The 16,011-nt window shown below is 45.0% G+C and overlaps 1 protein-coding gene across 2 annotated transcripts; it reads left to right on the forward strand.

The window, feature by feature from the left end:
- The first annotated feature begins 261 nt into the window (after positions 1-261).
- On the forward strand, positions 262-3,386 carry LOC136495567 (glucose-6-phosphate 1-dehydrogenase, chloroplastic-like). 2 transcript variants are annotated; one of them, XM_066491463.1, is made up of 8 exons: positions 262-586; positions 656-834; positions 924-1,018; positions 1,438-1,552; positions 1,693-1,898; positions 1,988-2,137; positions 2,288-2,638; positions 2,723-3,386. In XM_066491463.1, the coding sequence occupies exons 1-8, from the start codon at positions 340-342 to the stop codon at positions 3,180-3,182; spliced, it is 1,803 nt and encodes a 600-aa protein (XP_066347560.1). In that variant the 5' UTR covers positions 262-339; the 3' UTR covers positions 3,183-3,386. The 2 variants fall into 2 exon arrangements, with proteins under 2 accessions (XP_066347560.1, XP_066347565.1); XM_066491468.1 differs by having other exon boundaries at positions 680-834; positions 2,723-3,382.
- Positions 3,387-16,011: the final 12,625 nt, after the last annotated feature.

Here is a 16,011-nt window from a genome sequence, read left to right on the forward strand (position 1 = left end):
CATATATTTATGTTATTCCTAAATTATATCGCTATTTTCAATAAATTACACTGAAGAAATCATTGTAAATATAGTAATAAGACAGTGTAAATATAGCTATAAAACAATGTAAATGTATGAGAAAAATTTAATTAATATGAGGGGCTAAAACAACTTGTTGTTGACTAGACGTTTAAAAAAGAAATATCTTGGAGGACGCATTATCCGTGACCACTTATCGCTGGACCACAACCTCCAACTGTCACCATTGTTCACAAAGCACTCGCCAAGAACATCAACGTCCATCCCTGAAAATCGATATCCAAATCTACCATCTCTCCGGTCGATCCAAACGGACTAATGCTCGCAGCCATCCCTTCCCGCTCCACTGATGCGATGGCCGCCACGGCGGCCTTGAGCTTCCACCCGCCCGCCTTCTCAGTCTCAGCTCACCCACGAGAGGCAGCAGCAGCGACGACGAGGCAGCCGCTCCACCATTGCTCGCCTCTCAGGATCGTCGTCCCTAGAACTAGAAGAACGCGCCTTCTCAGGGCCAGGTCCTCCAATGGGCGCCCGCAGATCAGTGCCTCGTTCGGCACCAGCAATGGTATCGCTCGCCTCGCCTGCCGTTGGAGTAGCTACTGTATGTGCGAGCGTGATGGCTGACTGTATGCAGGATTATTTTGCTTTCTTGCTGCAGAGGTGCTAGATGGGATGCCGACGGGAGATGGAGCACAGGGGTATCAGGGAGGGAGCACCGTCAGCATCACCGTCGTCGGGGCCTCCGGCGACCTCGCCAAGAAGAAGATCTTCCCGGCCCTCTTCGCCTTGTTCTACGAGGACTGCCTTCCAGAGGTTCGTCAGTCGTCACTGAGCTTGCTCTGCTGCTCGGCTGTGAACCTGCCTGTTTTGGAGTTTCAGACAAGTAACCATGGACAGTGCAGCATTTTACAGTTTTTGGTTATGCCCGTAGCAAGATGAGCGACGAAGAGCTCAGGAACATGATCAGCACGACTCTGACGTGTCGAATCGACAAAAGGTACTGTCTGTTCACATATTTTGCACTGTTATTTACTCATTCGGCGTAGCTACACTTGAACGGTTCAGTTCTTGCTGTGTGATTTGTACACGAGAATTTTTCGCCATGCCTCAGTTTTTATGTTACCATCAGTTATCTGATTGGCTGGCTAAATAGGGGAAATGGTGCTCTGTACTGTGGCATTGCATTACTAGCTTCGCGTTCAAATGTGCTTTAGTAGTTTTGTCATTAAAAAAAGAATAGGAATGCAGTTCAGGATTCAGTCTGCGATCTACTGTAATTCGTTTAAGCTTCTCGAGTCTCCAACTAATTTCAAAACTCACACTGGGTTTTGTATACATTATTCATAATCACCAAATTAAAGTTGTATTCTGAATATGATGCAAACTCTATTTGATGAATGACTGTCTGACTGAAAGGGAGAACTGCGGTGACAAGATGGAACAGTTTCTGAAGAGGTGCTTCTACCAGTCTGGGCAGTACAACTCAGAGGAGGGGTTTGCTGAGTTAGACAGAAAGCTTAAAGAAAAAGAGGTAATCCCAACATAACATCACCTGAGTTGGCCTCTAATTAAGGTTGTCAGAAGATGCTGCTTTCTGTGCCAATGTGAAATGACCATGCTAATACTTATGAAGAATTCATGCATGGCCACTCTATGTGTGTGTGTCGTCAGGCAGGCAGGCTACCGAACAGGCTGTTTTACCTGTCGATCCCACCAAACATATTTGTGGATGTCGTAAGATCCGCTAGCCGTACCGCGTCATCTTCAAGCGGGTGGACGAGATTTATAGTGGAGAAGCCATTTGGCCGCGACTCGGAGTCCTCAGGCGAACTCACTCGGTCCTTGAAGAAGTACTTAGCCGAGGAGCAAATATTTAGGCAAGTGATGCATATGACGAACAGTTTCTGATCATCACTTTATCTTGGACTAAACGTACGAAATGAACAATAATTGCAACGATCTGCAGGATCGACCACTATCTGGGCAAGGAACTAGTTGAGAATCTTTCAGTCCTCCGCTTCTCCAACCTCGTCTTCGAGCCGCTGTGGTCGAGGAACTACATCCGGAATGTGCAGCTCATCTTCTCTGAAGATTTCGGCACCGAGGGTCGAGGCGGGTCTGTCTGCACTCTGCAATGCCTTTTTCAGTTCATCATGTTCATGCATGCATTGCAAACTCAGTGTTCACTGTTCAGTACAATTTTAAACAATGAAGGTCGATCAACCGATCATGAGCTCATGGCGTTGGATTGAATGTCTGTCTGCAGCTACTTCGACAACTACGGAATCATCCGGGACATCATGCAGAATCACCTGGTGCAGATCCTGGCCCTGTTCGCCATGGAGACCCCGGTGAGCCTGGACGCCGAGGACATCCGCAACGAGAAGGTGAAGGTGCTGCGGTCGATGCGGCAGCTGAAGCTGGAGGACGTGGTGGTGGGGCAGTACAAGGACCACTCCAAGGGCGGCAGGTCCTACCCGGGCTACGCCGACGACCCCACCGTGCCCAAGGGCAGCGTCACGCCCACCTTCGCCGCCGCCGCGCTCTTCATCGACAACGCGCGCTGGGATGGCGTGCCGTTCCTCATGAAGGCCGGCAAGGCGCTGCACACACGACGGTACGGTGCATTCTTGCTGCTGAACTGAACTGAAAGCAAGCAAGTTGATCTGTAAAATACTGACCGGAATGCATTGCATTGCAGCGCGGAGATCCGGGTGCAGTTCCGGCGGGTGCCGGGCAACCTGTACCGGCGGAACATCGGCACGGACCTGGACAAGGCGACCAACGAGCTGGTGCTCCGGGTGCAGCCCGACGAGGCGATCTACCTCAAGATCAACAACAAGGTGCCCGGGCTGGGCATGCGCCTCGACCGCAGCAACCTCAACCTGCTCTACTCCGAGCGCTACCGCCGCGAGATCCCCGACGCGTACGAGCGCCTGCTGCTGGACGCCATGGAGGGCGAGCGCCGCCTCTTCATCCGGAGCGACGAGCTCGATGCCGCCTGGGCCATCTTCACGCCCGTGCTCAGGGAGCTGGAGGACAAGAAGGTGGCGCCGGAGCTCTACCCCTACGGCAGCAGGGGCCCCGTCGGCGCGCACTACCTCGCCGCCAACTACAACGTCAGGTGGGGAGACAACACCAGCGATGACAGCGCCTTCTAGTTCTAGAAAAGATCCATCCATCGACTCGCGACGCTTCGTATACCTCCTAGCTGTGCAGTGCAGTTTGCAACTAGTGATGAAAACGGACGGCAGTCGGAAAATCCCTCGACCTTTTTTTTACCTATTGGAATATAAAAGCAAAAGCGAAAACGATAAAATCAAAGACAAAAACGAACACGAACTTACATAATTACGTCGCACATGGTCAATATACAAAAAAATCAATACATAATACTGACCCATAGAACAAAATGCATAACAATTAACAAGTGCATGATCAAATGCATAACAAGTAACAAGTTGTACAACTTTCATATAAAAATATCTCCATTTGACACCATATAAGAAAGATATGATTTTTTCTAAAGCAACAAACATTTGTACGCGATTAATATACTGCTAAAACTTTATTTACTTTTTTGAACATCTTAACGATCTCAAATAAAAAAAATCTAGAAAGTTATAGATCTCGTCGAGTGTAACACCCTAAAATTTTCACTCTTTTAAAATAGCTAAATTTGATTTATTTATGTAATTATGTGTGTATTCAAATATAGGAAACTAATAATTTTTGTGAAATTAAAATCAAATATGAGGTTAGTAACCTCTTGATGTATACATGCGGCTGCACATTTATTTTTGTAATGATTGGTTTTGACCAAATTTGAATTGGATTCAAAATCAAGTTGAAAATGGTTTGCTAAAACTCTAGAAAATAAAAAAAAATATTTTCTTTTTTCTTCCCCTCCCTTCCTCATTCTAGCCTGCTGGCCCATTTCTCCGCTGGCCCAGCTCGCTCTGGCCGAGCTGGCCCACTCGACGTTCTCCTTTCCCCTCCTCCAGTTTCCTTCCTGGGCCGGCCCAATCCGGGTAGGCAACCGTTGCCGCTGCGCCCTCCCTCCTTTTCTCCCCACTGGCGGCCTAGGCCCACGTGTCGGCGCCGTCACCCACCTCCCGCGCCCCGCGCCCGGTCAAGCCGCAACCGCCGCCGCGCGTCGTGGGAGCGTCTTCCCCCGCGCCCTGGCCTTTATAAAGGAGCCGAGCCCGTCGCTGCCCTCCGTGCTGCCTCTCCCGCTCCACTCTCGAATTCGCCCGTGCACGCGGAAGCCGCAACCGCAGCGCCGAGGTCCGCCGTTCGTCCCTCCGTGCGGTCCGTCGTCCCCGAGCCACCTCCGTCTTCGTTTTCCTCCGCGGTGAGACCCCCTTGCTCCCCTCCTTCTCTCCATGCCTTTAATTTTGTGTTTCATGGCCTCTAGGGCCCAATCCGCGAGCGCCATGGACCTTCATGCCGCCGGCCATGGCGACCACCGCGTCGGCCGCGTTCTTCGACCGTGTTCTTGGCCTGGGCGAGATCGCCTTCACCCCCTCTATTCCTCGGTGCCCTCGGTTCGTCGAACCGTGGCACGAAGGCCATGTTTCCCACTCGCCGACGACCTCCTCACCGCCAGCAATGGCAGTGCCGCCTACCGGAGCCCTGTTCCGGCCGCCGGCCTTCTCTCTCTTCCCCCAGCTCTAATCTGAGCCGTCCATCGCTTGATCAACGGCCTAGGGTGGCCGATACCCCTTCGCCGTGGCAAAGTTGCTAAAGAGTCCCTCGGTTTTTGGCAATTTATGCCCGCCATCCCTCAGTCGAGTAAATCCGAATATCCTTTTCATTTATTTTAAATCTAAAATTGTTCATTCTAATTACAGAAATGCCACTAGATTTGTTTTGCTCATAAAAACTTCGTTTTAACTCCGATTCGACCCGTTCAAATTACGTTAGATTCGTAATAAAGTTCTCTACATGTTAATACCACTGTCAAACATGTTTGCAACATTTAAATTTTGAGGTTAGATTTAATTAAAAAAAATGCTATACGAAACCTCGTTTAATTCATAACTTTCGCGTTTTAGCTCCGATTTTCATGAACTTCGCGTTGACGTGATCGTAGCGAGACATAGATTCTTTTCATAAACATTTTATCATGTTTTCTATACTACTGGTGTACTATTCTAACTATAGGTTTGTTTGCTTTGCATGAATGTTCCTGAAATGTTGTATGTTGCCGTGTTAGTCGTGTTCAGACGGTGAGGAGAACGTTGGAGACCAAGAGTTCTTTGACAACTAGGAGGACCAGTAGGAGTTTGTCAACCAAGGCAAGTATAGCATAGGATCTACCTTGATGTCCTATTCATCATTTATTAATTACTCATTTGCATGTGTCTAATTTTGATACCCGTAAGGACATCCTAGTGGTTGAACATCTTGTTTTCCTTGTCTCCTACGGGTTATATGCATATGGGTAGTTGCTAGCGCTCAACGTAACTGTACATGACCTACATATTGAACAATGATTCTATGGAAAGAAAAGGTAAAAGTTGCTTTTAAACACCTGAATTATAGGGCGAAGGAGCAAATGACTTTTCATCATGATGCTCTCAGCTCTCCATAAGGACTTATCTATCGACAAAAGCTAGGACTAACAGTGCAACCGTGAGGGTCACATGGCTCTGACTTTAGCTCAGTAATAGGACCTTTTCTAGCTTGTTAGAGGTTACCTTTATTTCGCAAAAGGGGCTTGCCACATTGGGTATAGGACTGCCCCTGTTCTTATGTGTATAGCCGCGAAGGATTTATGCCATAGGAAAGGGGGGTTCCTACATCTGCCTGCCGAGGAAACCTAGCGGCCCTAACTTGTTAGCGAAACCTATGAAATGGCTTCATAGTGTACCCCGCCCGCTCACCTTGGCAGTGATATGAGAGTAATTAACCTGGGCATATGGGAATCACGACTCACGGTGAATGTGCCCAACCTCTGCAGAATGTTACAAACTGTTATAACAGCCGTGCTCACGGTCACGAGCGGCCCGAAAAACTCACAGAATAACTAGTTATTTATTGTTGTTCATTTATGATGTTCTATGATGATATTATGATACAATTGATTCTGATATCTGATCATGTGGGTTTAATTGGGGCTTAAGCATAACTTGATAATAGTTGATGATAAAATCTTGACATACTAAAAGTGCTAACTGCAGTAAACCAGAGTCATCCTTTTTGAGCTTTCATAACCCCATGTTATCTTGTTAAGTACGGGAAGTACTTACGCTTGTTTACTTTCTATATATGGATAAAAATCCCGGATGGGTAACAGATGTCAACGAGTATGAGGAGTTTCCAGAGGACTTTTAGGCTTGTGGTCAACCAGTTGATCGTCCCTGTGTTGGAGCTTCCACGAGAGAGCTATCCTTTTATTTTCCGCTGTGTTGTGTAAGACTATGTGATGGTATTAATCGTGATGTAAGAAACACCATTGTGATACTTTATGTTATTTGTCAACTTATGTGTGTAACTGATCTCTGGGCACACATGAGTTTTATGCATTCAATTTTATCCTTAAAATTGGGTGTGATAAATTGGTATCAAAGCCAGGTTGACTGTAGGACGCAAGCCTAGTTAGAGATGGTCGTTTTAGCATCTTTGCTCCACTAGTTTCTTGCTTACTGTCTTATTCTTGTTATTTTACTAAAATATTTATGCTTTTCATACCTTAATCTATTATATAAAATTATTGATTCTAATTCTATCTTACTCTAAATCTATAGATGTCTCATAACCCGAAGACCGCCCGCCTCAGCACTACAGGCTACCATGCCATGTTCACCCCCGTGCTCCACAAGTGGAGAAGGAGATTGTGGTCATCTCTAATGATGAGGAGTGGATGGCTACCTCGACTCCTGCACCAGCACCTACTCCTACTCCAACTGTTGCACCTGTCTATGCTGTTGCAGCTACACCAATGAAGTCCTTAGCTACTTCACCAACGCCTATGCCACCCCCAGTTGTCCCTGTGGTGGATGAGGAGATGGGCTGGACGTGCAAATACTACTTCAAGTAGGCCCCGAAAATGGCATACTACCACACCCTCCTTACTCATATGCTGGATGACTACTTCACTGATCTGCACGCCTCCATGAAGTATCTCTGTGTAGAGTACCAGCACCCTTTGGAGGCAAGTTTTTGGAAGGTAGAGTTGGTTGTCACCGCCTGGAACGACTTAAAGAATGCACATGAGGTGGAGACTGCCCACAGTGCCACTGCCAGACGGGCTTATGCATTGGATGGCATGGAAGATGCAGCACAGGACGCTTACATCTACTACTATGGTCGTCGTTTTGAGGCCATGAAGGAGGATCATTTTAGGTTCCTTCCTCGCAATGATCATGAGGGTGATTGGCAGGTTCTGGCACCACCAGAAAGTGATCCAACTCTGGAAGCAACAGTGCAACATGTCCATGCCATGCAGGGGGTAGATGAAGAAGTCAAGGGAGAGCTGCGTGCATCGTAGAGGTCCGGGAGGCGTCTCCAGAAGAAAGTTGACGAACTGTGTGCTCAACTTGGGCTGCCACCGATCTACAAGAAGAAGCCCCAGTCGTTCACCATGGTTGACACCGCCCCATAGGTGTTAGGTGCCTTGTTTAAAGCTACGGCGTTGTTAGTTCATGTGTTATGTCTAGTCTTGTCTTGTCTTCTGAACTTTAGTGATTAGATGTTTTTAATTGTGAACTTGGATGATTTGGAGTTTGTTTGATTGCTGGAGGTTTGTGGGAATGTTCACAAATTCCATAGATTTGAACCCTAAGTTTAGATGAGGTCTTAATGCAGATGGGTTGCTTTATCATATCTCTGTTGTGCTGTTTTCTGGAGCAGCCTGTGTTCTTTACCTTGTATCTCGAAATCTGGGCTGCCAAAAATTCTAAATTTTTTGTGGAGATATCTAGACTTCTGTATCTTTCAAATGTCTCTGGAATCACATCAATATCTGTTCAGGTTTGTGAGATCTAGCTGTCACAAGTTGATGTTTCTGCGCAGACTAGAACCCAGAACAGATTCGGTTTAGCTCTGTTTTTGACCATGTGTACATCAGAATCTGAAAAAATGTTCTAAATAAAAGTTGTAGCTGATCTCCTAAGCTTTCTAACCATTCTTGGTATGCCTCTATTGGGTCTCTGAAACTCAAGTTATGACAGATTTACTAAACTATTGTATTTGAATCTTGTCCAGAAAATCCTCAGCGTTGTTCCTTATCTTTTATAAGTTCTCTATAATTTGGAAATCTCTAAAAATTTTGCGCATTTGTTTGGAAAACAGATGGCCGCAAGAGGAGGAAGAGGCAGAGGCCATGGACGTGGTCGTGGTGTTCCCATGAATCCACCACCACCGCCACCAGTGACTATGGAGCAATTGATGGGAATGCAAGCGCAGTTGATGCAAGCCATGATTCAACGTTTGGATAACGAACCTGTAAGAGGACCACCGCCTATTCAGGTTAGAGACAAGCGTGGAGAATTCATGAAGGGTCGCCCTCCGGTGTTCACCCATGCCTCAGACCCCTTGGAGGCAGATGATTGGTTGCGTGCTGTGGAAAAACAACTTAACATAGCATAATGCAATGATCTTGAGAAGGTGTTGTATGCTTCTGGTCAACTCCAGGGAGCAGCTCAGGATTGGTGGGATTCTTTCCAGTATGGACGCCCCAACGACGCTCCTGTTATCACCTAGTAGGAATTCAATGACAATTTCTAGTCATATCATATTCCCGATGGACTAGTGGAATTGAAGCAGGAGGAATTCAGGTCCCTTAAGCAAGGATCCATGTCTGTGGTGGAGTATCATGACAAGTTTGCTCAACTATCACGCTATGCTCCAAATGATGTAGCTGATGATAGGGAGAAGCAACGCCGCTTCCTCAAGGGACTTTATGATGGCCTGCAGCTCCAGCTTATGTCCAACACGTACCCTAACTTTTAGTCATTGGTGAACCGCGCTATTGTGATTGACGATAAGCGCAAAGAGATGGAAGCCAAGAAGAGGAGGCTTCAAGGGCAAGCTTCTAGAAGCAACACCCGCTCGTGTGCCTATCCCCAGTAGGGTTTTCAGTAGAGGAATCAAGGACCATATAACCAGGAAAATCGTGGTCAGTATCCTCAGCGTAACCAGTTCCAGCAACACCCTCAGTACCAGCAATAGTTTGGTAATCAGTGTCCCTAGCAACAGATCGGCAACCCAGCATCATGCCAGGGAATGTCCAACAATGCTCCTATGAAGAGTGGTGCACCCAATAACCCCAACGCATGCTACCGCTGTGGAGAAGTAGGTCACTATGCTCATCAGTGTCTAGAGAAGCAGAACCAGCAAGCTCCACAGAACCAGAATGGCAATCCGAAGTTTAATGCCCGACCACCTCACACTGCAAAAGAAAAATGTGTCATCTGATGCAGCTCAGGAGACGCCTGAGGTCATGTTAGGTACGTTCAGTGTCAACTCTATCTCTGCTACAGTACTTTTTGATTTAGGTGCTTCGCGTTTATTTATTTCCCAAGCTTTTGTTAGAATGCATAGCATACCTTTATGTGCCATGAAAAACCCCATATTAGTAAATTCACCAGGAGGTAGCATGCCAGCTTCTTATTGGAGTCCCTCAGCTAGCATTTCCTTAAGGGGGTGGACTTCAAAGTGAAACCTATTGTGTTGAGAATAGTGGGAATTGATCTTATTCTAGGAATGGATTGGATGAAATAATACCGGGCAGTGATTCAGTGTCAGGAGAGATCTGTTGTTGTGACATCACCCAATGGAGATAGAATCTATGTAGAAGTGGTAGTGCAAGCTTAGCCAACAGCCACTGTGAACCAGCTGGATGGTCATGCTAATAAACAAGATCATGTTGTGGAGGAGTTCCCGGATGTCTTCCCCGATGACTTGCCAGGTATGCCACCTAACCATGACATTGAATTCATTATTAAATTATTACCTAGAACTGTACTAATAGCTAAATGTCCATATAGAATGGGGGTTAATGAATTAGAAGAGCTTAAGAAACAACTAAAAGAGTTGCAAGAAAAAGGTTTCATATGCCCCAGTTCTTCCCCATGGGGGGCACCTGTGATCTTTGTGGATAAGAAGGATGGTACCCAACGGATGTGTGTGGATTACCATTCACTTAATGAGGTTACTATCAAGAATAAATACCCTTTGCCAAGGATTGATGATTTGTTTGATCAGTTGAGAGGAGCCTATGTGTTCTCCAAGATTGATCTCCGCTCAGGTTATCATCAGCTAAAGATTCGAAACTCAGACATACCCAAAACATCATTCACTACATGGTATGGTTTGTATGCGTATACCATTATGTCTTTTGGATTGACCAATGTACCTGCATACTTTATGTATCTGATGAATAAGGTGTTCATGGAGTTTCTTGATAAATTTGTGGTGGTCTTCATTGATGACATATTGATATTCTCCAAGACTGAAGAAGAACATGCTAAACATATAAGGTCGGTCTTGCAAAAGCTTAGAGAATATAAGTTGTACGCTAAGCGGAGCAAGTGTGAGTTTTGGTTGAAGGAGATCTCTTTTCTGGGTCATGTTGTCTCCAATGGTGGAATAGCAATAGATCCAGGCAAAGTGCAAGATGTATTAAATTGGAAACCACCAACCAATGTAAGTGAGATTCGTAGCTTTTTGGGATTGACTGGATACTATAGGAGGTTCATTGAAGGTTTTTCCAAGCTTGCTAAGCCTATGACAGCTCTATTGGAAAAGAATGCTAAATTTGTATGGTCTGATAAATGCCAGGCAAACTTTGATGAGCTAAAGAAAAGATTGACTACAGCTCCAGTATTGATTTTGCCGATTTAAGCAAGAACTTCTCAATATATTGTGATGCATCTCGTTTGGGCCTTGGATGTGTGCTTATGCAAGAAGGAAGAGTGATGGCATATGCATCTAGACAATTGAGGAAACATGAGTTGAACTACCCTACTCATAACTTGGAATTGGCAGCTGTGGTTCATGCTTTGAAAATCTGGAGACATTATCTAATTGGGCATAAGAGTGATATCTATACAGATCACAAGAGTTTGAAGTATATCTTTACCCAGTTAGATCTGAATCTGAGACAACATCGTTAGTTAGAATTGATCAAAGACTATGATTTGGACGTGCATTATCATCTAGGAAAAGCAAATGTCGTAGCTGATGCACTTAGTAGAAAGAGTTATGCCAATGGACTTCGGATGATATTTATGCCAGTAGAGTTGTGTGCTGAAATGGAGTATCTCAACTTGAGATTTGTTATTAATGTAATGAAATTGGTGATAGAGCCTACCTTGGAGCAAGAGATACGCAAAGGTCAATTGGAGGATGAAAAACTTAAGGATATAGCGGAGAATGTAGTGCTTGGAAAGACACCAGGATTCAGGATTGATGAGAATAGTACTGTTTGGTTTGGGAAAAGGATATGTGTACCTAAAGTGAAGGCTATTCGTGATGCAGTTCTGCAAGAGGCACATGAGTCTGCTTATTCTATACATCCTGGAAGTACTAAGATGTATTTGGATATCAAAGAGAAGTATTGGTGGTATGGTTTGAAGAGAGATGTGGCATAGTATGTGGCTTTGTGTGACACTTGTCAAAGGGTGAAAGCTGAGCATCAAAGACCTACAGGGTTGCTACAACCAATGAAGATTCCTGAATGGAAATGGGAAGAAGTTGGTATGGATTTTATCGTAGGTTTGCCCCGTACTCAAAGAGGTTATGATTCAATATGGGTAATAGTAGATCGACTCGCCAAGGTTTCTCACTTTCTACCAGTCAGGACTACCTATACAGGTGTAAGGCTAGCAGAGTTGTACATGGAAAGGATAGTGTGCTTACACGGTGTTCCCAAGAAAATTGTGTCTGATAGAGGCACTCAGTTTACGTTGCAATTCTAGTAGAAAGTACATAGATCTTTGGGGATAAAATTGAATTTCAGTTCTGCTTACCACCCACAAACTGATGGACAGACTGAAAGGATCAACTAGATTTTGGAAGATATGTTGAGAGCTTGTGCACTGCAGTATGGTACTAGTTGGGACAAGAGTTTTCCATATGCTGAGTTCTCGTACAACAACAGTTACCAAAAGAGTCTCAAGATGTCACCTTTTGAAGCGCTGTATGGGCATAAATGTAGAACACCTTTGTTCTGGAATCAGACTGGTAAAACTCAAGTGTTTAGACCCGATGTCCTTAGAGACGCAGAAGAACAAGTGAGAATGATTATAGACAACTTGAGAGTGGCTTAGTCCCGACAGAAGAGTTACACTGATACTCATAGAAGAGAGCTGACTTTCGAAATTGGAGATTATGTGTACTTGAAGGTGTCACCAATGAGAAGTGTGAAAAGATTCAATATGAATGGAAAGTTGGCACCGAGGTATATTGGACCTTTCAAGATTCTAGAGAGACGTGGAGAAGTAGCCTATCAGTTGGAACTGCCTGAGAGTTTGTCAGGTGTGCACGATGTGTTTCATGTTTCTCAATTAAAGAAGTATTTGCGAGTACCAGAAGAGCAGATTCCTTTAGAAGAACTTGCTGTTAAGGAAGATCTCACATATGAAGAGTATCAGATAAAGATCTTACAGACGACAGAAAGGGTTACAAGGAGCCGAGTTATAAAAATGTGTAAGGTACAGTGACATCAGTATATAGAGGATGAGGCTACTTGGAAAAGAGAAGATTTGCGAAAGTCTTATCCACAACTGTTTGAGTAAGCAATCATCCGAATCTCGTGGACGAGATTCATCTTAAGGGGGGTAGAATTGTAACACCCTAAAATTTTCACTCTTTTAAAATAGCTAAATTTGATTTATTTATGTAATTATGTGTGCATTCAAATATAGGAAAATAATATTTTTTGTGACATTAAAATCAAATATAAGGTTAGTAACCTCTTGATGTATACATGCTGCTGCACATTTATTTTTGTAATGATTGGTTTTGACCAAATTTGAATTGGATTCAAAATCAAGTTGAAAATGGTTTGCTAAAACTCTTGAAAATAAAAAGAAAAAGGTTTTCTTTTTTCTTCCCCTCCCTTCCTCATTCTGGCTTGCTGGCCCATTTCCCCGCTGGCCCAGCTCGCTCTGGCCGAGTCGGCCCACTCGCCGTTCTCCTTTCCCCTCCTTCCATTTCCTTCTTGGGCCAGCCCAATCCGGGCAGGCAACCGTTGCCGCCGTGCCCTCCCTCCTTCTCTCCCCGCTGACGGCCTAGGCCCACGTGTTGGCGCTATCACCCACCTCCCGCGCCCCGCACCTGGTCAAGCTGCAACTGTCGCCGCGCCCACCTCACGTCATGGGAGCGTCTTCCCCCACGCCCCGGCCTTTATAAAGGAGCCGAGCTCGTCGATGCCCTCCCTGCTGCCTCCCCCGCTCCACTCTTGAATTCGCCCGTGCACGCGGAAGCCACAACCGCAGCGTCGAGGTCCGCTGTCTGTCCCTCCGCGCGGTCCATCGTCCCTGAGCCGCCTTCGTCTTCGTTTTCCTCCGCGGTGAGACCCCCTTGCTCCCCTCCTTCTCCCCATGCCTTTAATTTCATGTTTCATGGCCTCTAAGGCCCAATCCGCGAGCGTCATGGACCTTCACGCCGCTGGCCATGGTGACCACCGCGTCGGTCGCGTCCTCCGATCGTGTTCTTAGCCTGGGCGAGATCGCCTTCACCCCCTCTCTTCCTCGGTGTCCTCGGTTCGTCGAACCGTGGCACGAAGGCCATGTTTCCTGCTTGCCAATGACCTCCTCGCCACCGGCAATGGCAGCGCCACCTGCCGGAGCCCTGTTCCGGCCGCCGGCCTTCTCTCTCTTCCCCCAGCTCTAATCTGAGCCATCCATCGCTTGATCAACGGCCCAGGGTGATCGATACCCCTTCGCCGTGGCAAAGTTGCTAAAGAGTCCCTCGGTTTTCAGCAATTTATGCCCGCCGTCCCTCAATCGATTAAATCCGAATATCCTTTTCATTTATTTTAAATCTAAAATAGTTCATTCTAATTATAGAAATGCCACTAGATTTGTTTTTGCTCATAAAAACTTTGTTTTAACTCTGATTCGACCCGTTCAAATTGCGTTAGATTCGTAATAAAGTTCTCTACATGTTAATACCACTGTCAAACATGTTTGCAACATTTAAATTTTGAGGTTAGATTTAATTAAACAAATTGCTATAGGAAACCTCATTTAATTCATAGCTTTGGTGTTTTAGCTCCGATTTTTGTGAACTTCGCGTTGACGTGATCGTAACGAGACATAGATTCTTTTCATAAACATTTTATCCTATTTTCTATACTGCTGGTGTACTGTTCTAACTATAGGTTTGTTTGCTTTGCATGAATGTTCCTGAAATGTTGTATGTTGCCGTGTTGGTCGTGTGCAGACGGTGAGGAGAACGTTGGAGACCAAGAGTTCTTTGACGACAAGCAGGACCAGCAAGAGTTTGTTAACCAACGCAAGTATAGCATGGGATCTACCTTGATGTCCTATTCATCATTTATTAATTACTCATTTGCATGTGTCTAATTTTGATACCCGTAAGGACATCCTAGTGGTTGAACATCCTGTTTTCCTTGTCTCCTACGGGTTATATGCATATGGGTAGTTGCTAGCGCTCAACGTAACTGTACATGACCTACATATTGAACAATGATTCTATGGAAAGAAAAGGTAAAAGTTGCTTTTATACAACTGAATTATAGGGTGAAGGAGCAAATGACTTTTGATCGTGATGCTCTCGGCCCTCTATAAGGACTCATCTGTCGACAAAAGCTAGGACTGGCAGTGCAACCGTGAGGGTCACATGGCTCTGACTTTAGCTCAGTAATAGGACCTTTTCTAGCTTATTAGAGGTTACATTTATGGCGCAAAAGGAGCTTGCCACGTTGGGTATAGGATTGCCCCTGTTCTTATGTGTATAGTCGTGAAGGATTTGTGCCATAGGAAAGGGGGGTTCCTACATCTGCCTACTGAGGAAACCTAACGGCCCTAACTTGTTAGCGAAACCTATGAAATGGCTTCATAGTGTACCCCGCCCGCTCACCTTGGCAGTGATATAGGAGTAATTAATCCGGGCATATGGGAATCACGACTCACGGTGAATGTGCACAACCTCTGCAGAGTGTTACAAACTATTATAACAGCCGTGCTCACGGTCACGAGCGGCCTGAAAAACTCACAGAATAACTGGTTATTTATTATTATTCATTTATGATGTTCTATGATGATATTATGATACAATTGATTATGATATCTGATCATGTGGGTTTAATTGGGGCTTAAGCATAACTTGATAATAGTTGATGATAAAATCTTGACATACTAAAAGTGCTAACTGCAGTAAACCAGAGTCATCCTTTTTGAGCTTTCATAACCCCATGTTATCTTGTTAAGTACGGGAAGTACTTACGCTTGTTTACTTTCTATATTTGGATAAAAATCCCGGATGGGTAACAGATGTCAACGAGTATGAGGAGTTTCCAAAGGACTTTTGGGCTTGTGGTCAACCAATTGACCATCCCTGTGTTGGAGCTTCCATGAGAGAGCTATCTTTTTATTTTCCGCTGTGTTGTGTAAGACTATGTAATGGTATTAATCGTGATGGAAGAAACACCGTGATGATACTTTATGTTATTTGTCAACTTATGTGTGTGACTGATCTCTAGGCACACATGAGTTTTATGCATTTATTTTTATCCTTAAAATTGGGTGTGACATCGAGAGCTACAACTTTTATATAAAAAAAATCTTCATCCGAGATTGTGTGAAAAAGATATAAATTTTCTAAGGTTAAACTTTCAGTGGGCCAAAAACAGGATATCCGAGTAAAAACCGGAAAAGTAGAAAACGGTTGGCATAACACCTAACCGTTTTCAAATTTGGTATATCGTATTTCGTATTGATTTCGAATTTGTCTGAAAATAAGAATTCGAATGGGTCAAATGTATAAAACGACGTGGAACGCTGTGGGATATAT

The sequence above is a fragment of the Miscanthus floridulus genome, chromosome 1 (assembly GCF_019320115.1).
Source record: "Miscanthus floridulus cultivar M001 chromosome 1, ASM1932011v1, whole genome shotgun sequence".
Taxonomy (NCBI): Eukaryota; Viridiplantae; Streptophyta; class Magnoliopsida; order Poales; family Poaceae; genus Miscanthus; species Miscanthus floridulus.

Coding starts and splice junctions, on each gene's coding strand:
- LOC136495567 (XM_066491463.1), top strand. CDS start 340: ATGCTCGCAGCCATCCCTTCCCGCTCCACTGATGCGATGGCCGCCACG. Junction 1,553..1,692: donor GAAAGCTTAAAGAAAAAGAG/GTAATCCCAACA, acceptor GTGTGTCGTCAG/GCAGGCAGGCTACCGAACAG. Junction 1,899..1,987: donor GCCGAGGAGCAAATATTTAG/GCAAGTGATGCA, acceptor AACGATCTGCAG/GATCGACCACTATCTGGGCA.